This window comes from Cydia splendana, chromosome Z (assembly GCF_910591565.1).
Source record: "Cydia splendana chromosome Z, ilCydSple1.2, whole genome shotgun sequence".
NCBI lineage: Eukaryota > Metazoa > Arthropoda > Insecta > Lepidoptera > Tortricidae > Cydia > Cydia splendana.
In genome coordinates, this window is record NC_085987.1 from 39,139,222 (window position 1) to 39,167,026 (window position 27,805).

The following is a 27,805-nucleotide window of genomic DNA, read 5'->3' on the forward strand; positions in this document are numbered from 1 at the left end:
TTATTTCTATGAGGAATTCAAGATAACTTCTATTTAACTGTGTTGACAACATAATTTTAAGGCATATACGTATGTGTAAATATACATAGAATAATGTTCAACTGACTAACGGCCCGATTCAAACTTTAAGATACGTCACATATTACGGCTAGATACAATATGGGTTAGATATGTCAGTGTCAAAAGTGACGTTTCTTCAAACAAAAACATCACTTTTGACACTGACATATCTAATCCATATCGTAACTAGCCGTAATATTTGACGTATCTTAAAGTTCGAATCGGGCAGTGAATCATTCGTTCAATGAGTCCCATTCGGATCCGAATCTATCCATCTCAGCTTAGAGAACTATTTCGTTGTTTATGTACAACTAACTCTCAGGGTTCACAGTGTCGACTGCAGGTAATGTTATTTACATCAAAGAGACCTCTAATACAGAAAATTTATTGCGTTTACCTCTCTTAAATATTCGCATTATCATTACAATATATACTTACAACAGGGACAGTATGTACAAAACTATAGACTCAATTTTGGACTTTCAGTCTCTACTTTTAAAATATTTTACAGTGTTAAGGAAATAAAACGAGGACACAACTATCCATCCATCGATCAACGTTCATACAATAATACAAGGCCATCTTAGACGTATGTAAATTCAAGTTACTTCGGAGAGACCAAATTCTAGTTAGTATTTTCGAACGGAATACTTGTGCAGGATTAGCGCGAGGCGGCGGCCGCGTCGCGGTGGGCTGCGCGCGGCTCCGTCAGCGGGCCCCGGGGCTGCTCAGTGCTCAGGTCGAGCCGCGCGGCGAGCGTGTGGCCCCGACCCGCGCTCCTCCTCCTAATGTCTAAACTCTTTACTAAATATGTATGTACCTACAGTATGTTAAAATATTTACGACACTCTAACGACAAATGAAACGTCATCAATAATGAAATTTCATTTATGTTTAACATAGACGATCATAGTCTTCTGACTAGAAATGAATTACTCAGATTTCGAAAATTCTCAACAAATCTGGTACTGGTAGTTATTTAAACTTAATATAAAAGGTTAAGGCTACTGACCTCGTAAAATAAATAGTTAAAATGCGATGTTAGATTTATCTAAAACACTATTAAACAATAGACGTAAAGTGGACGTAATTAAGAAGCTTATTTAGAAACGTGAAATTTAATATTAATATGAATTATATATCAATACGCATGTTGCATAAGTACATTATTGTTATTATTTTTAACGTTTCTGAATACGCCCCTAGGCACTAAAATATATGGGAGAAATTTGAAAATAATAATTTACACTCTACAAAGGTACAAATAAAAGTTTAAACAGTGTTATTTTATCTAAAAAAACGTAACACATGTTAATACCTATTCTTCAATTATAGATCACTTTGTTTAACCACCTCCGAATATAAATACATCAACGTGTTTGTTGCAAGGTCCAACTGGTTAGCACCTAGTATTGTCGGTCAGTCGGCCCGGCGCGGCGCGCGCGGAGCGGCCGGTGGCCCCTCCGCTCCACTATCACATTATTAAGCTTCTCTACCGGTGCACATTTATTATTATCATGTATAATGTATGTATACATATTTATAACATTAATCTATAGATTTATTTACAGGTGAGAAGGCCCTCGCGTGGTTGCGTGGCGACCGGCGGCACGGCGGCGACGGCGGGTCGTGGTTATTGTCGGTGCGCCAGCGGCGGGCGGGGGGCCGGCGGTCAGGCGCGCGGCGGCGGCGGCTCGGCCAGCGACGACGTGGACGATGAGGAGGGCGAGGGCGCGGGCGGCGCGGGCGCCGGGGCCGCCAGCGCCAGCGACCGCGAGTACTCGAGCAGCGCCACGTCGGCCGGCGTGGCGGGCGGGTACAGCCCGCGATACAACTCGGCTCGCCCGTACGGGTGCGCGAGCCGCGCGGCCGCCGCCGCCGCCGCCGCCGACTGGTAGAAGGCCGAGGCGGACGGTGGCGGCGGAGGAGCGTCGCCGTCTTTACTCGCCATGTCCGCCAGTGACCATATTCGCGGTTTGGCGGAGGCGGGCGTGCTGCCGGGGGGCGCCCGTGAAGGCAGGTGCTGGTAGGCCGGGTGCAACGGCCGCTCATACGGCTCCGGTGACTCGGGCCCGCTGTCGGCGCGCGACTCTGACCACTCCGACTCTGTTCTTTGTCCTAGCATATCCAGCCTTTGCCGTGGCCGGTCTCCGTCTTCGCTCGAACCGGTTCCAGAATCCTTCCCATCTACAACAAAATTTATTACATTGTTTTCAATTCTTACATTTTAATTAAAGGTGCATTCTTTAGTATTTCCCACATTTCGCCGTGCAATTGGGACATAACGTGGGTTTGATTTAGGTACAGCTTACAATACATACCTAATACATCCTTTCCGTCGTTGCTCTTGTGGTCGTCGTCATCATTATTATTGTCATCGTCGTCGACCCTGTTCCGTGGCTCCCACGTCATCTTGTTCTCCTTCTTGAGGCGGCGGCGCGCGTTGGCGAACCACGTTGAGACCTGCGTGAGCGTCATCTTGGTGATGATGGCGAGCATGATCTTCTCGCCCTTCGTCGGGTACGGGTTCTTCTTGTGCTCGTTCAACCACGCCTTGAGAGTGCTCGTCGTTTCTCGTGTAGCATTTTTTCTTCTGGCTCCATTTAGGTCCATTCCGTATCTGTTAAAAATAAAGAGTATTGAATAAGGATTAAATTTTAAACTGATTATGTCGTAATGGAATTATGAGCGTCACCAATCTTCGATAAGAAGACAGGCACGCAAATTTTCACCCCGGTCGAGGTGCTTAATTTTTTTATGGGAACAATCAAGCATAAACTGCAGAGTCTGATTTGGGCGAGATTTAAGATAACAGTATTCGAGACCGCCGGGCGGGACCCTCGCCGCTGCCCAATGAGAGCACCGGCATAATAATTGAAATCGCGATAAGCCATCGACTGCTGCGCCAGCGCTAAGCCCGGCTTATCTTAGACACAGCCAGCAGCACGCATTTGTTGGACCGTGCGCCCTTATTTGAATTGCCCTATCTTTATTACGATGCAATTCTCGTATCGCCATCCGGCTTCAGTAAGCATTATTAATGAATTAATATATTATCGTTAAGTCAATACAAATGGTCAACACTGCATATATATTTTTTAATTCTATTATAAGGTGATTTCAGGAGAGCTACTATATTCTCAAGTATGTACTTAACTATTTTTTTCGTTACGCCCAAACATTCATCTTCAAGTTCAAAGTTGCAATATGAACTTCATACCAGAATAATATGGCATACCTAATAGCTACTACACTACTTAAATACCTACCTATGTGTAGGTATCTAGGTATACAAAAATACAGCCTTATACTAAATTCAATTTTGCAAACTCGACTTTGTCATAGCCACACATTGTTTCAAATTTTAAAACATTTTTGTTGTGGAGTGCAAACGTTCTGCCGGCTCCATATGCCGCCAATGCAACAGTCGGAAATAGAGTAGGGTGGAAACTGGGGATGAGTTGTATGGGAAATTAATAAAACTGTCACTTAAATCGTATAAGTGACGGGCATCGCCCCTTATCGTTGCACTCCACGTTCTGTTTTGAGTCTTATGCCCGCGTGCCAGGGCTCCGATCCGTGCCTTCTGCGGCCGCGGATCAACTCGTACTACCCATTGTTAAGCTCGTTGTTGACTTAATAATACTCCTCACCCCGATCGACTAAAATCCTTATAAATAAACATAAATGAATAAAGTTTTGCAACATCATAATCTACACATATCTTCGTTAGGAGCTAACTTCGAGTGCAAAAACTCCTGCGGCGTTATGAAAGAGTAGCTCAATAGAAAGTTAGTTCACGTTAAATGATTATCTGACCGTAAAACACCGCTTTAAGGCGACTTAAATTTAATGACGTTCGCGTCGGAGCGGGCCCCATGAATGAACTAACATCCATAGAATTGAAGTGACAATACGAAAGTGGAGCGACGCCAAGCTTAGGCGTATTCCACAAACAAAAAACCTTCATTTATCCACGGCGTGCCACTTTCACAGCATCCGCGCTCGCGGGGGATACCGCCGCAAAGCGTGCATTTTTTTATTATTTTCCTTCCCCCGGCGCGGCGCAGCGCCCCGGCCGTTGCGGCTTCCCCTTCTCACCCTCACTCCTCCTTCAATTAAATCCCTATCTAACCCACCACCTCATGCTTCCTACTTAAACTCATAAAAATGAGATAAACACAAAAATATTGCTGGTACCTACCTAAAGTTGTTGATATTAAACCTATTGCATCCGCGGTTAATTTGGACGTTTAAATTATTTTTTTTATGATTTTAATCGCGAGAGGGGAGGAAGTGGCTTGATATAATCGTCATGAAACGCTTCAACCGAGCCATTTCATAAAAACGCAAATCCGCTTATTTTGCGTTTGGAAAAAGCGGAGTATCTTTGTATCGTTAAAATGTAGGAGACACGTCACGAGCATTCGGATATCTACAGAGAGGACTCCAAAACGGGGTCCGTTTGTTTCCCATAAAGTTTTAAGTAGTAATGTATTGTTTGTCATATTATCGTTAGTCATAAAACTGAAACCGTTAACTTTTCAGGATTTTCGTAAGGTTATTCTATAGATAGGTTAGGTTAGGTTTGTTTTATGGCAATCCTGAAAAGTTACGCGTTTCTGAGAAAACCAATTATGACTAACGAAAATTGGGACAAACAATTCATTATGACTTAAAACTATTTGGGAAACAATAGAGAGCCCTCCAAAACACTTATACACCCTGATAATTAAGTAAACTCAAACCTTGAGTACTTAATTCACTGATTAAATTTAGCTGTTAGATTCTACATGGTTTATTTGTTATAAACAGTACCTAGTTCCTAATATGTATACAAGGAGCGCAAATTGAATTAATCGGTATCTATACACAGGTGCAGCTTTAAGAATAAAATTGCAACCTTTCGAAATTAAGAGGCAGGCTCTTACGGGACAAATAACTAAAAGTGTAATATTATACTTAGGTTTAAATATGAGTGATCATGCCGCCGGGGGAGTGACGCAGGTTAAAGGCTTCGGGATATAATGTTACTACACTTCGATTTAACCAATGACACCGTCGCCGGTATAGAGTTACACGGTGCGATATTTTGAGAGGTAATAGATGTACACCGTTTTCTTTACACGCCAGTAGGTTGATCAACAAATTAATCTATGGACTAGAAATTCGAAAAAAAGTTAACACGCCGACAGGTTTTGTGTTAAAAGTGACATGGGACTGTGTCATATGAGGGAAGATCGTGTTACTGGCAGAACTCGTTCCTTCCCGCACTATCGCGGACAGACAAATTGAGATAATGTGGCCATCAGACCCGTACGGCCGTAAATTATTTAACTGTGAAACGTTTTCAAAAACAAATATATCAATTGAGCCTGGAAACGTACTTATGTAGATAGTTTATGTAAATGGTATTAGCACTAATTATTAAAAAACTAAATACATACACGGTTGTATTATGAAACATGTTATGCCAACATGGAAAAATAAACCAACAAACATTGCCTTTCATGCTACAAGTAAATTACTATGTTCGTAAAAATGATATGAGATAAAGCTAATTATTTTGCCTCGTAATATAGGAATGGGCGCACGCAACGACCAATCTCGGGGTTATGGACGAAGTTTTAAAAGGTACGATACAGGCCCTAAATATTGGTGGGTAGATAGGGCGGTCGGGGGCGCGGCACGCCAAAAACACATTATGAGCGGGCAAAGCGCCATTACGGCCAACCGCACGCGTCGCGCAAGCGATACTCGCCACCTGAACATGCTAGCCGGCGACTAATTGGTCAGCACCATGCATAAAAACCCTTATAGAACAACTACGGGGGAGCCTCATGTTTCCGCCTAAAACGTAAATAAAACCCGAAACATTATAAGCAGAGTTTGGAAATAATTTAGATGACTAGTTTGTGGGAAAGTAGTAGAAGTAACGCGCGGGAAGGGTGTGTAGCCTGAAATTTTGGTAGTGCAACCGAAGCGTGGTGTTTCCGACGACGCATCATCTTTGCACTGTGGCAACTAAAGACGTTCTAGAAGAGTAGACAATAAAAAAACGATCACTACTTTTTTTGCATTGATTTGAAGTTTCAAATAACGAGTTCGCTTCACACATAGCTACAAATATGAGGTAAATGAAAGGCAGGCAAAACTTATGTATGTACCTACCGCGCCGGATTGTTCCTATCAATTGAAATGGTATTTTGTTAGGTTCGTTTAGATTTAGGGTGGGGAAAGTTGATAAAATTTAATATAGAATAATTAGTTTTTGTTTATAATACCTTGTCAATAATAGATTTGGTCAAATGAACTATAAAAGAACAAAGCATGAATACAGAATAACTAAATGAAAAAAAACAAGACATAAATTGTCGTCATTATCTGTGGCAAATTATTTTTCTGTTAAAATTGTTAGTTGACCCGACCGACGTCCGAGCTGATAACGTAATAGTGGGCATGTATGTCGTCCGCACAGTTAATTAATTCAAGTAACAATCTGTCTTTGTATGTGTTTACTGGCTGTAAAGCAGCTGCACCTTTGTTATTGGCAGCGTAATCTGACTGAGAAACGTGACCCGCAAAGGTGGCGCGAGACGGGGGATCGATCAACCGCTTCAAAAACTGACTAGTTTTATCAACAATTAGATCTCCTTTAACTCCGTAAACAATGAAATAACTGTACATACCTTTATCTAATATTGAGTCTTTGTTTCTCATTCACAAAGGCCAAAAAACGCTTATTTGATTACATTTATATTCTTAAAGTTACAGGAAGAAAAGCTAAAAGTTCCCATTGCATTAGCCGCCTATTGTTATCCGGATTAAAGATAAAAGCGATCTATCATATCAGGCTTTATTAATTCGATCATATTTATAACGAGCTGCGGCCCGCACTTGCTTCTTGCATTTTATTTCCTTCTACCGCATTGCCGACAGATGTATATTATATATATATTCCTCCTAGCCATATCACCTGAAGGCAAGGCCGTCCAGGTTGACTTGTGCTATTTTTGATTATATTTATCAAGCTACCTATTCGTATAACCGTTTCGTATTGTCGCTAGTGAAGATCCGATCTAGAATTACATAAAGTTAGCTCGCTGAAAATCAAATCGTAAATACCACCTATCGGGGTGGGCATATCTAGCCTTAAGATAAGAATCTTAAATAAATAATAGAATACATATAGTCGTTACAGGTTATGCTTCGAAAAATATCAATAATATAACCATTATATATATTTCATTAAAATTTTCCTAGAACATTACGTTTTCACAATAAAACATAAAAAGTATTTGATAAGGAGGCTGTAAGGTTCAGCTGTAAATGTAAAATTGTAGTGACGCGCTTTCCACCTTTTATATAAATACGCTTTCTTTGTATTCATAAAATTGTGTTAAAATATAACGTTAAATAAAAGAGAAATAAGTGAATAACAATCAACATCGGTAGACAATATTACCGGGAGAAGCAATTATGATAAGTTCTTGTTTTTTAAAAGTTTAAGAGCTCAGGGCGGTCACACTGTTCTTGATGTCAACATTGAAGATAATTAGTAATCTCCAAAGTGTATTTAAAGAATATATTGTCGTGAGCTGCATCATAAACTGAATTTACGATGTACGCAAGTAAACATATGTTCGTCGTGTGCGATATTTGAAACAATTACTTATCAATTAATGTTCCGCAGTTTAAATGTATTTGTTTACGGTGACCAGGGACAGACAGAGTTCATCTGGGAAGATGTCAAGAGATGTTATTTATCAAGCGTCAGTCGGCAGCCCGGGCGGAGCGCAGCCCGGGACGCGGCGCGGGAGCGGCGCCGGCGCCGATACGGGACCTCACAAGTTGACTAATGTGGAACGAATAAACTAGTGAAAATTAAGTGTCGCGACCACGATTCCTCTGCTATCTCGGGTCACGTCTCATTTTATTGCTGACATATTATTAATATCTCTGTGAACATTGAATTTTATGCCTCTAGGAGGCATTGTTTCACAACACGACCTAAAGTAAATTGTGCAACATGTTTCATCAGCAGTCTCTGTGATTGATTACAACAACATTTAAATGAAATAAACATAACAGAATTTTTGAAAACAGTTTACTACATTTCATTTCATGGAAATTCACTGTATATTTAAAGCAGGCCTGCAGAGCGTTAGCTAGCTCGAATAGTTATATTCTAAAGTTTCAAAATAATCCGAAGGTCATTATGAAGTAAATGGAATCAACATAAGTAGTTGCCGATATCTAGGCCCTCAGAGTAGGTAGCCTACTTCATCCATTTTAAGATACTGACTGTCCAACACTAAAATATCTTATTTAGGGGTTGAGAGTAGAATTTGTTTAAATATTTATAGAAATGTCCACTTGGACTTAAATGGACGCTTGACCTCTCTGTAGACTATATTAAATTTAAAGATCATTAAATGTCAGGTGCCAAGAATATCAGCCTACCTATTATGTAGATATATAGTATTTTTACTTTACCAAATTTACTACAAACGGTAAAACACCATTTATATAACTCGTTTTACTTATTTATTTTATGAGTTTAGATAACTCCATAATAAAGAAGCGATAGATTTTTTCTTTGGATCCCAATCAACCAATTTACTCAATTCTTATTGGAAATACGATTAATTATCGTATATTATGCATATAGGTAAGTTATACTTACCAAATATTACAAAAATAAATTACATTAAATTAAATGTACTGGACAATATCAAATAAATGGCAAAAATGGCAATAATATAGAGCAGATCTATAAATTTAACAACCATCAAACTTATTTTTACTCTGACTGGTAACAATTGACTGCCGCTGATAATTTGATATTTACTGGTGACAGCAACCATATCTTGTACCAAATGCAAGGCAATCAACAAAATACATACTTTTCCTATTATCCATTTAATATTTATTAACCTGCCCCCTCTCGGCTATCAGCTGGCGACACCCTTGGAACACTGTTAGGTGTAAAGTACTCATTATGTAATAAACCCATCGTCAGGCTATGTCTGGCTCCTCGAGGAAGAAACTTATTACTAACTTCTAGAAACTACACACATTTAGCTTCTAAAAACCAGAAATCAGTTTGTTCAGTATCGGAAGCAGAGCCGATTAGACTATCATTTTTTTAAAAGTCAAATCTTAAAGTTAAAAAGCACATTGTTAATATATTTCACTGTGTTTAAACTACTCAAAGACGTATAACGGACATGAAAGAGTAACAAAATGTAGAACTTCGTTAAATATGATGACAGCCAATTAGCCAATATACGAATACCGATCGGCGTAAGTTAGAATATCTGCGGTTTTCAGTAGTTGATCTTAAACGTTGTTTATATCTTAAGGTTATCAGGGCCTCGACAAAACATGGTGTAGGCAGAGTGTAAGACACTATCTCTGCCAAAACAGTTCGTGTTGTCATCAGTAACAGCCGACCACTAGTTAACAACAATGGCGGTCAAACCGATACACAACCAGAACGACTAATTGATAGTTAGTAGACGGCGTAACACAACAACTAGTAAGATACAGAGTTAGGCATTATAGTTTCAGTCAAAGTGAACACGCATCCAATTTGGGCCCAGTAATGTTCTTTTTGAGTTTGATTTATTTATATTAGGTACGTTACTTCTTACTAATGCTTATTATTGCTTATCGTCTTATCTACGGACGGGGGCTATTCATGTTTCTAAAATCATAACCAGGAAAAATTTAAATGAATGACATCAGCACGTAGGTTCGTGGCGAAGCATGAGTCTCGTGCGCGGCTGACCGATAGGAAAAAGGAAAGAGGAAGCGTCCAATGCGCCTAGAATGAAATTAGCTTGTCGGTCAATTACTCCAGGCCCGGCCCGGGTTACTAATGGCGCGCAAGCGCTACCTGAATACGATACCGCTCATTGGCATGCGTCCGCGCGCACCCTTTATTGTTCTATAGATCGGTAATACACGGGAGGACTGGCATTTTGTGCTGTAAATCGTTGTCTATACACGTATCCTCGATTAACTGTGTGGTGCGGCGGTGGCACAGTGTTAGGACAAGTCGCGAGCGCTCCGATGACATCATGTCCGGAACGCGCCGCCGTTGGCCACACAGGATCGCGAGCCTTTGAATGCAACGGCGAGTACCTATCGTTACGAATCGCGGGTGATGACGCATCACCCTTCCTCGACCTCATAATGGATAGTTACTTTACCTAGGTTGTTGGGTAGCTATGTACCTAGGTAATTGCGCGGTAATGTAGTTTATGCAGAAATCCCGCCAATTGCTTTGGTAGCACTTAGCCGACGACATTGCGTTAATAATTACGAGGACAGTTTGCTATGGCGGCACTGCTTATAGACTTTTATTTTTTGACTTCAACGAGGCTGACTCGGGGCTAGACTGGATCCATTGGCTCATTTATAGGCTCTAAAAGTGTAATGCACTGTAGTAACCGTAATTACCAGAGGAGGTACCTACTCTTAAAAGCTGTTTTACCAATTGAAAATAAAGAAGCATAGTCATTTGTTTCATGAGTATGGAACGACATATAGTATTTTTAGTAAACTTGACGTAATGTATAATTATTATATTTGTTTTTTATAAAGTCACAGAGGTATGTAACGTCAAAATTAATAATGATATAATGAATTACTGTTCATAGCTTTATCATGTGTTAGATGTTTCGTATATCGTACGTGGTTACTCAGCGTTGACAACGAGTGAAGCGGGCTGACCTGACCCGATTTCCCCCGGGGGCGAGATTGACAAATAGTCTTATTCTTACCTAAAGGTTCTCTTTATATTACTCGCACTTTAAGCTTTTACCGAAAGCAAAGGCTTTTTCATTCTCTGCTCTGAAATGTCTCATGTCATTGTTGTTCTAAAAGGTGTGCAAAAACGATACGTTTCTGCACTAGAGCATTTTACGTTCCAAGTAAGCTTTCTATATTTTTTTACGATAAGCAATTGAAATTTGGGTATAAATATATTTGTTATAAAATTTCCATTCTGATATTTAACTCTCCATTCCACAAATAACGATACTTTTGCCTAAATTGTTAATTGAAATTACCCTCAAGAAATACTTTAAAAATGTATACTTAGTTAGGTACGTTTTTAAAATATACATGTTGGTTTTTACTTTCCTCGTATTCGAAATGAAAAGTAGAGTGTTTAACTCTGGTGAAAGGCATCATTTCAGCTACCCCGGCAGAAATTGGTGCCTTTCATGCCTTAGTTAACAATCGATTATTTATTTTATGCACCGCTCTTCGTGAAGCAGAAAATAGAGCGGTTAAAGTGATTAAGTATGTGGGCCATTTTATTTAAAGTTGTCCCCTACACTTCTTTTTCAAATTTGGTATTTTTTATGTTATTTCTACTCAGAATCATGAGCTCTTATGATCCTAATAGGAGAAAAAAAGTGTCCCAAGGTTTTTTTCCCATTCCGTAACCATTTTTTCATAGACTTTGTATGGCGGTTTCGGAATGGAAAGATCGAAAAATGTATGAAAATCTTGGGATACTTTTTTTCTCCAATTAAAATCAAAAGAGCTCATGATTCTGAGTAGAAATAACATAAAAATCCCAATTTTGGAAAAAAGTGTAGGGGACAACTTTAAATAAAATGGCCCATGTAGTACAAAAATGCTATTTCTATTAAATTCACAGTAAGCGTAGACTACCGTCTTCAGACTAAGGTGGTGGTGCTGGTGCTCGACGCGGTCCCAGTACATGTCATCTTGAAACTTAAGTCATTGTCAATAGAGGTGACAGCAGGGTGTCATCTATTGGGCATTAGCATGTCGAGCACTACCACCAGACCACCACCTTACGCTTTATGAAGCGTTAGCGAAGACCGCAAAGTTACCACACGTAGACGGTTTATTAGGTTTGAAATACCACGCCACCGATGTAAACTCCTAGAGCTTATATTAGTGTTCATTATTAAATATTTGTTATTAACATGAGTAGAAAACGTGAATAAATAAAATGAGCGGTTGTGCTTCTTACTAATTTAGTATTGTCATTATTGCCAAGTAATGATCTCGAGTCGTATTACGAGAGTATATGCTCATTGTAGTAGGTAGGCGCTCTGTGATAACTTGATAAGTAAATAATATAAAGGGCATGAACTATTTAACTTTTTATTATTCCTAAGATCTCATGTTATAAAATAAAGATTTTAATTTTTGATATTTTACTCCATGTAGTTACGCACTATGTTAGAATATTACTTATAAAGGCCAAGCCACACCGGATGCGTGTGCGTAGACGTGCACGTGCACGTACGCGTCCCGCTGCGTTGTAGAATACTAAAACTCATAGGAGAGGACACACCGCTTGCGTGACGTGTGCGTGACGTGCGCGTACGCGTGCCTTGCACGCAACGCAGCTCCGACGATACAAACCGGCTGCGTGCTGCGTGCACGCGTGCACGCAGCAGAGCGGCAACGTCGCTTCGTTGCGTGCAGTGATGACGTTGTATTTAACTGCGTTCCCTATGAGAGGACAAACCGAGCAGGTTCGGGTACGCACAGCTCGGTGCTGCATAGGTGCTGTGCGTGTACACGCGCAGCTCGCTTGTATTTATTTACAACTCAGCCGGTGCGCGTGCTGGTTTTTAATATGGATTCAGTGATAAAAGAAAAACTAATTAAAATCGTTCGTCAATACGAATGACATTTACAACATAAAGCACAAAGATTACAAAAAATACGTCTTATAAAAAAATTATTTGGCTGTGGGAACAAATCGATGTTAGGTACTAACGATACTATTGGAAAACAAGGTTGTTGTATTGTGAACTATTGTGCGTCGGTGAATAATATTATGTACTCTCAATTATCTCAATTCAAATATGAGACATTTTTTCCTCTATTGCAATGGCGGCATTAGGTGAGCTGCTTCCATTTGCAACGGGAGTATAATAACATGATGTAGGTACTGTCGCAGGAGTATTTTATTTTACTACACGCATGACTGAGCTGCAGCGTGCGCCTGCGTGACGTGTACAGCACAATGCGTGGCGTGCGCTGCGTGGCGTGCGCGTCACCCGGTGTGACAGGGGTGCTGCGCACGTCTACGCTTACGTCGACGCACACGTGCTGCACACGCAGCCGGTGTGGCTCGGCCTTAAAAGTTACCATATCGCTGAGTCTGCTTTTCCATCTTATTTCACGTAGGTATGTGATATGTAGTTTTACGGAAAACGAGTAGTAGCATCAATATTTCAAGGATCGCAAGCTTACTTTTAAGAGCAACCATGAAATCACAAAAAATAGGTGTTACTGTATATTACTGTTTTTTATATTCGACTCTATTCTGAAGGCGTGTGTTAAGATAATTTTGAGCATTTGGCCTTTTCGATATATGTATCTGATAGCGACTGTAGAAGTCGATCACGAAGCTTTATGTATTCAGGTAATGAATCGGGAAATAATGAGCAAAAACATGATGGTTCTATGTTCTAGATGTATTGGCAAATAGATAATTATTTCTCCTCTGAGTCCTCTGTAATGTAATATACAAGGTAGGTATACCCAAGTCCAGTGAAGATGGTTCACTTTAGAAATATCCATAGAAAGTGACCCTTTTCCATTTCTCTTGGGCTTATTGTGTTTAGTTAAAAATGTGACATGTTATCTATTGAATTCTATATGTAATATTTTTTTTCTATAGGTAGGTACTTATGTACAAATGTAGAAAGATAAAAGTTAAATGAATTTAACTACACAAATGCCTAACGCAAACAGGTCGCCAGGCGCCGTGTCATATTGGGAAGTTATAACCATTAAAAGAATACAATCGCAATTTCTTCCTGTCATAAATAAAGTTCGGCCGGTATGAGTAATCGTTACTTTGTGTGCACAATATCGGGCGGAGGCCAAATAGACTGGGACGTGCCGGGCATCCTGACGCTCTCTCGCATTATCACTTGCTTCGACGAAATTCGTCTACGTACTCTTATATGGTGTGAGTAGTTGAATTTTCCGTTTGTAATTATGTCGGTGAGGAGCGGAAGTGTCGGCGTTGGTTGTTACACCGGTCACGGCGCGCCGGGTGACGGTGACGACCGGGTAACGGGCACGCCGCCTATGGCGCGCCTTGGGGACCGTCCAGTGTCCGCCTCCATTAAATTCGTTGGCCCCGGAAAAGATACATTTATCTTCATAATAATATATTGGTTTCCTTTGCCCGCTGTCCTAGCTGAACGCTAAAATCGGCTGACCCAATCATGTTTGCATCGATCGATCCGTGACATCTAATGATGTTCCGATGTCGAGGAAAATAAAAGCCACAAAATAGTAAAAACGGTAGGGTAATTCGTCAGTAACTCGCCACGGCCAATAACTGGCCACCCTAAACTAAAAAGGAATTCTATTCACCTATAAACAGAATTCATTTTAGTATAAGGTTTCAATAACTGGCCATCCTTCAATAACGAAGCCACCATATACTAGAATGAATTCTGTTTATAGGTGAATAGTTAGAATTCATTTTTAGTTTAGGGTGGCCAGTTACTGGTGAATTACCCCACCAATATTTTATCTGTACTAAATCGCAAACATTTTATTGCAAAAACTAGTAAGTAATTAAGTATGTTATATCTTTCCATGGTAGCCGATTAGAACCCAGCTAGATGAGACTGGAAATTATATTTTATTTATTATTAATTACATATATCGTACATATTAGTAATTATTTTGGGAATGTAGCCAGGGCACCCTTCCGCAGGGGCAGACCTGGAAGACTTAATATTAGGTGTGTGTGTAAGTTTTAGTTTATAATTAATTTTAATGTACCTATTTGATATAATTTAGAAATAAATATCTCTACATTATATTTTGTTTCTGTTGTCTGCATTTATGTATTTTGTATCTAACGTTAAATATACTACTACTTTAATATCGAATATATTGGAACATGTCAATTACGATTCAAATTGCATACCTATTCACATTTTCAATTAGGTTGTAGATCAATGCGTAAATGAATAGTAAATACTGGTGTGTAGTTAGGTATAAACCCGTTTTAGTTTCGTACAATGTTGTCAACAATATATAAAATTCTATTAGTTGTGATCAAAAGTGATAGTATGAATATGAATAAGCCATTCGTCTTATATTCCCGCTGTTCTTTGTTTCATTCTACTTAGGACAATAGACAAGGCAATATTTATTTCAATTAGCCTCCTGCGTGAAGTTTATATTTGAACGAAATCTTTTTTATTCGGGTGTTGGTTGCCGTTATATCATGTTACAAATGCATTTCCGTTATAAAATTATAATTTAATTGCTTAAAATAATAAATAAAAAGTACAAAAATTTGCCCGCGAAAAGCTAGTGAGCGAAACGCAACGCCATTAGTCGAAATGGCACGTGACGTCACTTGTTTCAACAAATTGTTAAGACGAACCAAGAGTGAAAGAGATGGCATTATGACCTGACTCGCCACTAAGTAGCAAACGTCAGTTGCGTTCACAGCGAGTGACGTCATTAGTTCTGTCGAATTCGCACCATAAATTATGAGCGTTTCAACCGCTCAAAATGTTGTCAACATTTTATATATTTTTTTCTAATATTATGGGAAGGTTTATAAAAGTGTTTTTATTTTTTTCGGTGTTCAAACGATATAAATAATGAGTAATGACACTAATGACTAGAACAATTAAAAGAAAGTCATGCATGAGGCTAAATCGTCCAGTAGTCAACATATTTCTAGAGTTGGACCAAGAAAAGTCTGCAGCGATTTGGATAGCCCACGCAGTGCAAGTGTCATTTTAAACGTCAAACTTCTATGAAATTATGAATTATGACGTATATATAACACTTGGACCGCGTGGGCTAACAAAATCGCTGCAGACTTTTCTTGGTATAACTTTTTTTTTAAGAGCTCTTAATCTTGATGCCCATAATTTCACCTTCGGATTGGAGTTGTTATCTCGACGCATTATTATCGCACCCGTAAAACGCTTTTCAGATCTCAGTCAGCTCTTAAATATCACTAGACGTCAGTGAAGTAGCACAAGAACGTGTGAAATAAAGGCACTTGAAAGTAAGTCAATCATCGTACACTATACATTAAGTGACCTACTCGAGGCTACAGCTATGAAGGAATGTGTTCCTGTACAAAGTGTACAAAGTGACTAGCGAAGTGAGAGCGCGTTCCTCCGGGTGACACCCTGGTGCTGCGTCCGAAGAGGGTTTGTTTGCGAGCGAGGTGCCACGCCGGTTGTCCTCGCGCTAATTGTCGGAGAAGTGCCGCTTTATTATAACAGATGAAGATGGACCGACACGATTTTACAAACTGAGGGCTTTGTTGCCTCGGAGGGTAATTAAGGCTTTTAAATATGTTTGAGCGGAGTGTTTGCCTCTTGACCGTCCTCGAGCTTTATGGAGCGTCGAGTGAAACGTTAGCGAGAAGGGAGTAGACTTTTTGTTGTAAATTATTTATGTTGGTATAGCTGGCAGGTTTTCTCGTCGTGTTATCAATTAAAGTATAATTTATTTGTTAGCCTCAACCTTTGGCGGCAATTACTTTAGGTACTCGTGCGAGTTTGTGTCAATTCTTTTTTCTTTTTATATTATAGGACAATTTTACACAGATCGACCTAGTCCCACAGTAAGCTCAATAAGGCTTGTGTTGTTGGGTACTAGACGACGATAAAAATTCTAAGTAGTAACTGAGTTACTTTTTAAAACACCTGTATCTTTGTTGCTAGCTAATTAAAAATGCCTGAAAGAATTAAAACCTCCAAAACCCACTCGAATCCCAATGAAAATCCACTAAAATACTAATTAGACAGGTTTTGTGTGAATCGGGCAGATTCAGTTCAGTGTAGAAAACTATTAGTAGGTAGTCGTCTCCATCGTAAAAAATGTTTGAATACATACCAGTATATATGTATAGTGAGTTCAGGTCGGCAAAGTTTCGTAGCCCAAAATGAGTTACCGCACGGCTATGTACCAAAGTTTGCAAATTAATATTTCCTTTGTTAATAGGATTGCGGCTAGGCTAAAGAAAAACATTAAAATAATGTTTTAACCTTTTAATAGAATATATTTTAGTCTGAACTATTTAACCTTTGTTTAGGCACATTTTGCCCATTTACTTAGTGATAATCATTCTTATAATCATGGAAACATCAGATACCTAATATCAAACAAAGGGACGTAGTACCTAATATCTACTTAGATACGAAGGCGGGACGAAAGGTACTCCTACTTCTATATGGAGAAATCTTTGTCCACTATACTATATTTATAGAATGAAACAAAGTATACAAATAAATAGTAGTTAAAGTTAAAATCCCTCCTCAAGTTTATAAAAACACATCATGTGTAGGTACACATGTAATAATATAGGTATATTATTAAACCTTTTTCTATTCAACTTATTTAATTAAATTACCATAACCTTCTACCGTGTACGTATAATATTTATAAACCGATAAACAATTTGATACCCACCCCCGACAAGTGAGGTGTTTGGGCTCGAAAATAGTTAATTACACTCATTGACTGTCCGTTTTGGAGTGTGTTTAGTAAATATCACTACGAATTGTTGGAGGGAGTGATTAAGGTGTGAGATAGGTATCAGGCGTCAGGGCTGGCAAAGCCTGAATTTTTCAAGTTATTATAATTTTGGATAGTTTACTCATTTCGTGTGATGACTACCCCACAACAATTTATATATTTTTAAAAACTTACAAGTTGTTGTTTAAGAAACATTATTCTCTTTAGCCACTGAACAGTAAATACATATAATATTGTTAAAATTAGACTGTTAGGAGCCCATTGTGTTATTCATTTGTACTGACAATAACGTCGTAAGAATATATTTAACTGCAGGTCGAAAGTGCCGAATTAAGGAGTTGCTATTAAAGTAGTAAAATGTAAGTTAAAAAATATAATGTGCTTTCGAATAAATTATTGCATCCATCCGGTGCTGGAAATTGTTTTTTATATTTATTTATAAAATAGGCCCTGCTTGGACAATAAGTCAAAAATGGAATTAGGTACAAAATTAGTAGGTACATATATTAACCTGGGTATTATACCACTGGACACTTTTTTAGATCCCGCTTTTCATCCCGTAGGGGTTAAGCAGCCTTATGTAAAACAATTACAGCATTGGAAGTTAGTATGGAAATGCTATTATCGAGTTCGGTAAAGTCGCGAGTAAAGATAATATTAAGCAGCGTGCCGCGCAGTGGCAACCCTTAGCAGCCGCAGGCGCACCTGCCGAGCCGTCCTGAACCTCGTATTACCTCGTTATTAGTCCAAAGACGCCCCACCACATATTTTATGACGTTTTAATTGTGTTATTTAACGCTTGTTATTTTTTCGACAGCTTATTTCGGACTTGAAAATAGATCAGTCGTTGTTGCACTTTTAGATTTACCGTTAATAAAATACGAAAACAGCAGGGTCGATCGGAATAAGGACATGCACGTTCTATTTATTACTTATGTAAAATTAATTAACAAGTTAAAAATCATGTTGGTCTATTCAGATATCAAGGGTAAAAATACGGGAAAAACATTAATCTCAAGGATTTCCTCCTTTTTTTATTTAAGTAATTCACAAACGGACCATGCAGATCTCTTGTTTTTTAAATTGAAATTATGAATAAACTTAATTTACAGAGACCAAGTCATGTATTAGACCCCGCATTGTTCCATACCACTAACCTGTTCTGGTCTGAATTTGGGCACGACTTGTGACCCGTAGCTAAAAGGGACTTGTGTGGTAAATGTATAATCGATTCATTTTCTAGCGACCTTTGCGTGTTTTGAAACACTAATCATCTCTGTAAAAACTGTAATTGTTATAAATAAGGCTGCTTACAGTGATAAGTTTGATCGACTTATACAAGGTCTTATTTAAACATTAACCCCCGTTTACTAAAGTTTCAAACCGATAATAATCGTTTGTCCCTTTCCATCATACCAATACGTCGGAAAGGGAGGAACGATTATTATCGGCTTGACAACTTTAGTAAACGTTTATGAATAAGGGGGTAAAACTTTATTATTCGATTTAAAGTTTACATTATGGGCTTCTTCTATGACACCCCAAGAAATACAAGTAGGTACTTATGTATATGTCGCAGTCGGATCGTATAATCCGCCGTATTACATTACGGCTAGCCGTTTTCAAAAACAGGGGCGTTTTGAAATGCGGCGGTTTAACGATTAGCCGGATTGAATGCGGCTGAATAAGAATCCGCCGGAATGTATTCGGCGCCATACGTTCTTCAACACGGCTAGCAGTAATGTAATACAGCGAGTCATTAGCCGCCGCTTTGACAGTTTTTAGTTCCCATTTTTAACACTCGTGGCGCTGCCTGACAAACGCTGGGGTGTCCATCAAATCTGAAGTTCGTCGGACTGTTTCTTTACAAAAAACATTTCATTCGCAACTTAACTAGACGGAGCTCCGCTTCGCGGGGCTCCTATTTCTGAGCGGTTTGCCCTTCGGGCATCTGAAGCTACCTAACGAACCTAACCTACCTACCTATTGATTTAGTGAGACGTCCCTGAAAACATTACACTTTGGGGAAAAAAGCGTAGGTAGGTAAGTAGGTTAGGTTCGTTAGGTAGCTTCAGATGCCCGAGGGGCAAACGGCCCAGAAATAGGAGCCCCGCTTGCGGGGCTCCGTCTATTTAAGTTGTGAAGGAAATGTTTTGGAAAAGAAACACATGTAGTGCGGTGGGACCATGGTAAAAATAAATTAAATTGCAATCATTTGTCAAACTCCGGTTACGTAGGCGACCGAAAGAACTGGTCACTCTACAATCTAAAATAGTAGTACGATGCGGCTAAACGTAGGCCGCCTTATTGAAGAACGTGTCGCAATGACAATCCGGCTAATCGTTAAACCGCCGCATTTCAAAACGCCCCTGTTTTTGAAAACGGCTAGCCGTAATGTAATACGGCGGATTATACGATCCGACTGCGACATATATATAAGCTACGGGTAGCGCTTCAAACAGTACACTGTTCTGTGGTGGCTTACAAGCCATGTTGTAATAAAAAAAATACCGGCGGCCCCGGCGTTTTGCCACGGCTCACTTGGAGTGACTGGGGTCCGCTCAGTAACTTAATCCCAGGAACCTAAGGCGACGGTCTAAGATTATTTAATTAAGGTAATTTTTAGTAGTAGTAGTAGTAAAATACTTCATTGTACAAAAAGAAACATAAAACATGAAAGAACACACATTATTAGTACAAAGGCGAACTTATCCCTTTCAGGGATTTTTATAGTGTTTTTATCTCACGTACAGTGTGACTGTGTAAAATCACATAACTTTATACAAATCTATAATAAAATATAAAAAATACAGATTATGAACATTACTTAGGCCCACTTGCACCATCCCACTAACCCAGGGTTAAGGGGTTAAACCGTTAACCTAGTGTCAAATTGTACTGGTAACTAGAGCTTGCATTCCGTAATTCCGGAATTTCGAAATTCCGGAATCTCGGACATATTTTCGATATTACAATTCCGGAATTGAGACTACGAATATCGAAAATTCCGGAATTGGATTTAAGTACTTTTATTAGATTTTAATACGTTATCTATTGAAAATTGCCAAGAAATTACACTATGCTGGTGTGTGTTATTAGCCGTGGCTGACAAAAGTCTGAAGTCTAGCAGCATGCATTAACATGCCTCATTAACTTAACCATCGAATCTTTTTACTGTCGATACTTGCTAAAGCAAAGTCATTCATTTACTTGCCCAGAAATCCCATAATCCTACCTACGCGAAACCTTTGAATTACAATTTAATATTTTATTCTCAATTCAGAAAAAAGATTCCTCAATCAAAGATTTCGGATTCTGTAGTGTAGCAGCACATTATATTCTGAATTAGGAACTAGTAAGGAAAAACCAAACTTGGAAACCGTAACGTTTAAGTATGTGAAGCACTGTTTTGCATTAAGTCTATGAGCCATTACAGTTATTTGTTTAAACTTCATCAGGAACAAATAATCGTTATACTTACCCTAACACAATAAATGCCCTTACTGAGATCGGAACCCCATCAGGACCTTCATCTTCGTAAAAAGAGCCACTAGGTAGGCTACGAAGCCGTTATATTTAGACATTATATAAAATTAGGCAGCAAATGGTTTGCCAGCATTCGTAGTTTCCCCAAATAAATACGCCGTATCATTGAAGTGAATAAAAGTGACCATTGTAATAAGGTGCTAAAATAAGAGGTGCAAAGACTACTCAATTTATTAATATTTTTCGATAAATAATACTTCAAATTAAATTCCACTAAAACAATACTTTCTTTAATATACGTAAAGTATTAGAATTTCACATTTTTTGTTGGTTTTTACTTAAAAATCTAATAAAAATGATTAACCCTAATTCCGGAACCAGTTCCGGAATTCCGGAATTGGGACCCAATATCGAAAATCAGTTCCGGAATTGGAAACCGTCCGATATTGCAAGCCCTACTGGTAACTATGGCAACTTCAGGTTTAACCGGTTAACCCCGGGTTAGTGGAATGGTGCAAGTGGCCCTTAATAGGTTAGTTTTGTTGTTTAATAAATTAAAAAGGAGAATTTTAGCGAGGCTAAACAGCTCGAAACCTTAATTTTTTTTTTATTCACCTGACGGCTACTTCTTCTGTCAGAATTTATGCTAGCGGCAAAGATCCATCTTACCTATAGCTATTTCGATTTTAGTACGGAGTTTTTAGTTTGTTTTTACTTATGTGGCTTAAATGTTTGCGCTTTAAAGTGTTTCTATTTCGATTGGATGTGTTTTCAGAAGTCACATTTAATACTTTTATTTAAGTACCTTTTAGTACCGCAAAATGCTCCCCACCGGGAAATTGTGCTCTAACCCTTCTTAGGGTTCCGTACCCAAAGGGTAAAAACGGGACCCTATTACTAAGACTCCGCTGTCCGTCCGTCTGTCCGTACGTCTGTCACCAGTAGAGTTGTGCCGTTCTCGAGAACATTCTCCGTTTGCTATGGGAAATATTCTCGAGCGAGAACGTTCCCCATACAAAACGGAGAACGTTCTCGAGAACGGCAAAACTCTAGTCACCAGGCTGTATCTCATGAACCGTGATAGCTAAACATGTGGAAATTTTCACAGATGATGTAGTATTTCTGTTGCCGCTATAACAATAAATACTAAAAACAGAATAAAATAAATATTAAAGTGGGGCTCCCATGCAACAACCGTGATTTTTTTTGCCGTTTTTTGCGTAATGGTACGGAACCCTTCGTGCGCGAGTCCGACTCGCACTTGACCGATTTTTATGTATGAAAACTATATTATAGCAGATTCAATATATTATTCATTAATACATATTTGACTAAACTTCACTTACTTGACACGGGAAAAACAAACTCGTCTAATCCGAGTATTACGGAGGGGATTCTAATTTAAGGTATTCAGTCGGTGGCTGAAGTGCATGCGTCGTTAATCTTTATTCAGGGAAGACGGCTCCGCAGTGCAGCGGCAATTAAAAACGAATAAATCACCCCCATCGATCCCTCCCCTTAATGAGCTCTTAATAACAACTAATATTTGTTTTGAAAACTTCAACAGGTTACAAGTGACAGCTCCATTAGATGTAAAAACATACTAGTCTTGAAAATAAGTTTTATATTCAGGTACAGACGTGATTAAATAATTACACCGTTTTTTTATAAAATACAGGGTATCCTAGTCTACACGCACGTTGGTTATCTATCTATAGTATTGCTTACCAATTTTTTGTTGATAACTTTTTGGTGAATGGGCAAGCTAGCTTTTCAGACGAGAGGTTGTACTGTGTTGTAGACTACTTGTAGGGCTTGTGACGCTGGAATCGATCTTATATCTATTATCTAATTAATACACTACCCCCGTCGATTCTGCTCCTTAATGATCTCAAAATAACAACTAATATTTATGTTTAGAAAACTTCAACAGGTTTTATAAGCTATAAAAGGTGGCCAAAAAATAAGTGCATTCCAGTTGCCTGGGAGGTTGTGGGATTATACTGAGCAACTTTTACTATGGGAGCAACCCCGAAATCGGAAAAAAAATAATTTACCCTCCCATAGAAAATGGACCAACCAAAATGTATGAAACAGCCAATTTTTTTTTCGATATTTTGGGGTTGGTCCTATAGTAAAAGTTGTTCAGTATAATTCCACAACCTCCCTGGCAACGGGAATGCACTTATTTTTTGGCCATCCTGTAGGTACATATACCTATATAATTTTAGAGCTCCATTAGATGTAAACACATACGGAGCTGGGCTTGAGATAAAGTTTATATTTACCGAAATAATGTTTTTGACAGTTATGCCTAAAATACAGGGAGTCCTGTACTAGTTATACGTGTTATAAATTATTCTTTATTATAATTCATGAGTCTGCTGAAAAGTTTTGGTTGAATGGGCAGGCTAGCTTTTCAGGAGAGCCAGTTGAGAGTAAATGAAACATTACATGATCAAATAATGTAGGTTAAAGTCAGGTCATTCAGTGACAGATCCAGGCGGTTTTGTATTAGGTTGGTTAACCAATAAATGTTATAACTACCCGAAAATGTACAAAGTTTGTTTACTTTTACTTAAATACCTAAAGATACAGAGTAAGGATTGCCTTGTGTTATGAGATGGTGAGAAACCATGTCATGTACTAACAACAAGAACAAAGTGATACTTAGGTACCTTGTAATTTTCTTTAACAAAAAGTATATTATGCAGAAACTAAGAACTGTTCGTTCACTGTCTGTCACATTATACGACAAGATCGTTAATTACACTTCATGGATAATTATAATTACCTTTTTTCTATATTTACATGAATTGTAATTGCCTAGGGTGTCGGGTTAGCCATAGAAAAAGCATGAGAACTATTTTTTCATAAGTTTTTACGAAGATATGAACGACAATTGTTTTATGGATGTAATATTATGGTATGATCGTGTGAGCATGTAATTTGTGGCCTTAAAAAAAAGAAGTAAATATGAACGTATATGAACGGGCTAATATTAACTAGATTTGTTCTACAGCTTATGAGTAATAAATGCAAATAAATTAGCTCTTTAAAGGATGTTATGTATTCTGACGAAGTTACTAAAATATCCTAACACTACTTAAGAGAACATTTTTTTTAGTTGATTGTTTTGTAAATTAATTATTACAACTTTTTTGCATTATACGGCATGATCGGACACACATTGATTGTAATTAATCCGTATCCGTTTATCACTACAGCTGTTAATGTCCATCAGCTATCGTCATTTCTCGACTGCTGTCTCTTATCAAAACTAATCACTGCTTCTGTTACAAACTGGATTACAATACACCTAGGAGCTGTGATATGGGAACAGAATATTTGCAAGTTAGTATGCACTGATAGTTGGTTAGCACCAAACAAGCCACCAAGCATGTTGGTGACCCCGAATAATTAACTCTCGGCAGCAAACCTCCTTAATCTACCCAGCGTAGGTACTACTAAGCCAGAGTGATTTGTTATACGAATCATTAAAATAATAATGAAAATCGGTTGATTGCAATCTAAAGGAAAATAATACGTTGCCATAAACAGATGTATATTGCGCATTGCACATACGATAGGTACGCGGCAACTGGCCCAATCTGATACAACATTCATATCTAATAAACTCATGTTTTGTTACCTTTTCAATTCACCGCTATCAGCTTGCCTACACAAGCGTCCTGTCTACATCGCCTAACATATAAATACGGGCACTGATTAACTGTATCAATCGTTATAATAATGATAAAGTGCTTACTTATCGCTTTAACACGTTGCCTTGGAAATTCTGATGCCTTTGATTTTTACGGTTGAATCTAAAAACACTCGATTCAGGGTAAAAATCACATTGCAATAGTTAGTAACTTAGGATCGGTTGCATCGAACCGACTGTCACCGTTAAAGCGTTCGCAATTTTTTATTGCCTATGTGATGTTTCGTAGTTTACTGCTGAGTGGTGTTGATGAGTCCGTCATATCTGGTTGGAGCAACTGGCCCTTAGTTGTGTCCCGTACAAAAAATAGCAATAAGTACAACAGTGATTGACCCTAGCCTCGATTTATGAGAAGTGACGAAAAGACTAGAAAAGTTAATTAACATAAAGCTCAGTGATGAATGGGGTACTTTACAGAGCCAATCTTGATCTCACGAAGTGACGAAGGTGATGGGTCTACTTACTTGATATAAGTTAAGGCTTCACTCATGTAAATTATAACAACCAGAATTACCTATTTTAATTAATATACGAGGGCTGGGTGCTTAGAACGATACGCTAATGTCTCTATGTCGAACTAATATGTAATAGTGATAGCGAGATTACCGTTTCGTTCGCTCGGAGCGAACGATTGGCATCTTGGCTAGGCACCCTGGTCAGAACGTTGTTTGCTATTAAGTTGGTTGTTTGTTTGTAGGAATGTAGGTAGGTACCTAAAATTACTGTAATAATTAAGGTGCTTGTTGTGTACTTGTTTGGTTAAGTAACTGGATAACTAAAGTTATTGGTTTGGTACAGTAGGTATATGCCTGTATTTGAGGTACCGCCATAAAACAAGCAAATGCGATTTCGTTCTGGAGTGACCCCACGTAGTGCATGGGATAAAGAGAGTAACACGTGGGCCGGACACGTGAAGTGACAGTGGACGGGGCCCGGGTCGCTTGGACGCGTCGATCGTCATTTGTTCCTTTTTCATAGATTTGGACGTTTATCCTGTCGATAATGCACCCGACGGCGACTTATGTCCGTACGGCGAGAGCTCAATACTGTCCGGCGATGCTCCGGTGGGAGGCCGCTCAAAAATTAATTATGCCTGGCTCCAAACTCCCCGATACTGTCACTGGGAGTTAGAAATCAGGAGAGGCCCACGAGCAACGTGCATTTTAGATCGCTATAGGTTCATGAATACTGCACAATCATGAACTCTCGCAATTGTGCCTAAATTGTCACGGATTGTGACGCTATCTCGTTACATAAATACATAAAAGAACTCACCCGTTGAAGGGGTAGCCGGCGAAGGCCGCGTCGTAGGGGTGGTACACGGTCGGGTAGGGCCAGCTCGCAGCGCTAGCCGCCAAGTTCTCCTTCAGTTCGATACCCGCAGCCTGTAAAAAAAAACTGCGTTTGTAACACCTACATGATCTTCCTACTTATATTTAATCAACAGGCTGATCTTATTAATCTAAGCCGCGGTATAAAAAGCGGTAAAAATCAAATTATAATATTTACTTATGCTTAACATTGGCGCATTTAACACAAAAACTTTAATTTAACCGGTTTAAAGTCCGAAGTGAATCTATTAAAACATCGTTTCCGGTAGCGTTAGCGCGATCCATTACGGGTCCTCGCCGGATTGATTCCCTGATCGATCGCTTAAAGTCCTCGTCTTAACTATTATACGAGCTAATGGGCCCAGATACAAGATGAGAGCATCAATCATCTACGAGACAAACGCACCTTTTTAGAGTTCCGTCACCGGGTTAACTACTTTAATTTAATAACTAGGTACAGATTACTTACTCGTAAGTTTCGTCACTTCTCGCGTGTGGCATTTTTTTACCTTCAAAACGAACTATGTATAGGTACGTATAGGTACTCATGTTAAGGCTAACATTTATTTAGCAAAGTGTAACAACGGTTGATAATAATAATAACATGTTTTCATATACTTAATCTTATACTTAAAACCATTAAAAATTATATGAACACGAATACAGTTTAATTGGTAGGTACAAGTTATCAAAGAAATTGCGTAAAAACTCTGACAGTAACAAAGGAACTGAGGGTCCAAAAATTTATAGCGACGCATTAAAATAACTCAGGAGCGACTCTTAATGCGGTCAGCCAGGATAAATCTATCAAAAGATTTTGTTGTCCAACAACTTCATTGGTGGCCGAATCGAAAATCCGATAATAAATTTTACTCAAGTACGACAGCGTAATCCAGGCGCTCTGTCGCTCTTTGTTGCTTAGACCTTTCTGATATAATTCCAGTTTTCTGTTACTACAAATAATCGGACTAAGCCGTGACGTGACGCGATTCTGCATTCGGGATTTATTGTAACGCGCCATGTTGTGCGGCTTGGCGACTTCGCCGATTTATGCAAATCTATACCAAGCAGGTACCGATGCGAAATTTACCTACTTTTATATTAGTATGATTATAATTATGCATTCATATAAGTAATATACTCTAAATTGTTTATAAAGGATAATTTTTCCCATTGAAAACTCATACTTAAACAATTATGCATAAGTAATAAAAAATACAGTTTTAATATACTTACCTATTTATTTATGGTAGGTTACTTATTAGGTACTAATAGTTAACAAAATCACATTTTGGTCTTAACAAAAGTTAGATGAAGGCGACATTACTTTCTAGGCTAAGTTAGATATTCTGAGGTCACATATGGGTTATTCTTAAATCAAATCAAAATCAAAATCATTTTATTTCGGATATAAATTTTAAAATTAACTGAATTAACTTGAATTGTGTTGTGTTGTTTTTTTTAATAGTGTCCAAAAAATATTTTTTTCATAAACGTTTTTATTTTTCACATATTATTACATATATCAAAAGTAAGTAGATACAAAAAGCAATTTTTTGTTTCACATGATCGAGCTTAATACCCCCAGGAAAGGTAAATAAAATGAGTAAGTACATAAACACGGTTGTGACAAAGTGTCCCTCAGTCGTGACATTTCGGC

At 38.6% G+C, this 27,805-nt stretch overlaps 1 protein-coding gene across 2 annotated transcripts in view; it reads right to left on the bottom strand.

Moving 5' to 3' along the window:
* Window positions 1-252: 252 nt before the first annotated feature.
* LOC134804090 (homeobox protein caupolican) overlaps window positions 253-27,805 on the bottom strand; it is a 70,406-nt gene continuing 42,853 nt past the window's right edge. For both annotated transcript variants that reach the window (XM_063777010.1, XM_063777009.1), the window contains exons 3-5: window positions 26,090-26,199; window positions 2,382-2,680; window positions 253-2,247 (exon numbers count right to left, since the gene is read on the bottom strand). In XM_063777010.1, the coding sequence (XP_063633080.1) occupies window positions 1,733-2,247; window positions 2,382-2,680; window positions 26,090-26,199 (924 nt within the window). In that variant the 3' untranslated portion in view covers window positions 253-1,732. The remainder of the gene's footprint in view (window positions 2,248-2,381; window positions 2,681-26,089; window positions 26,200-27,805) is intronic.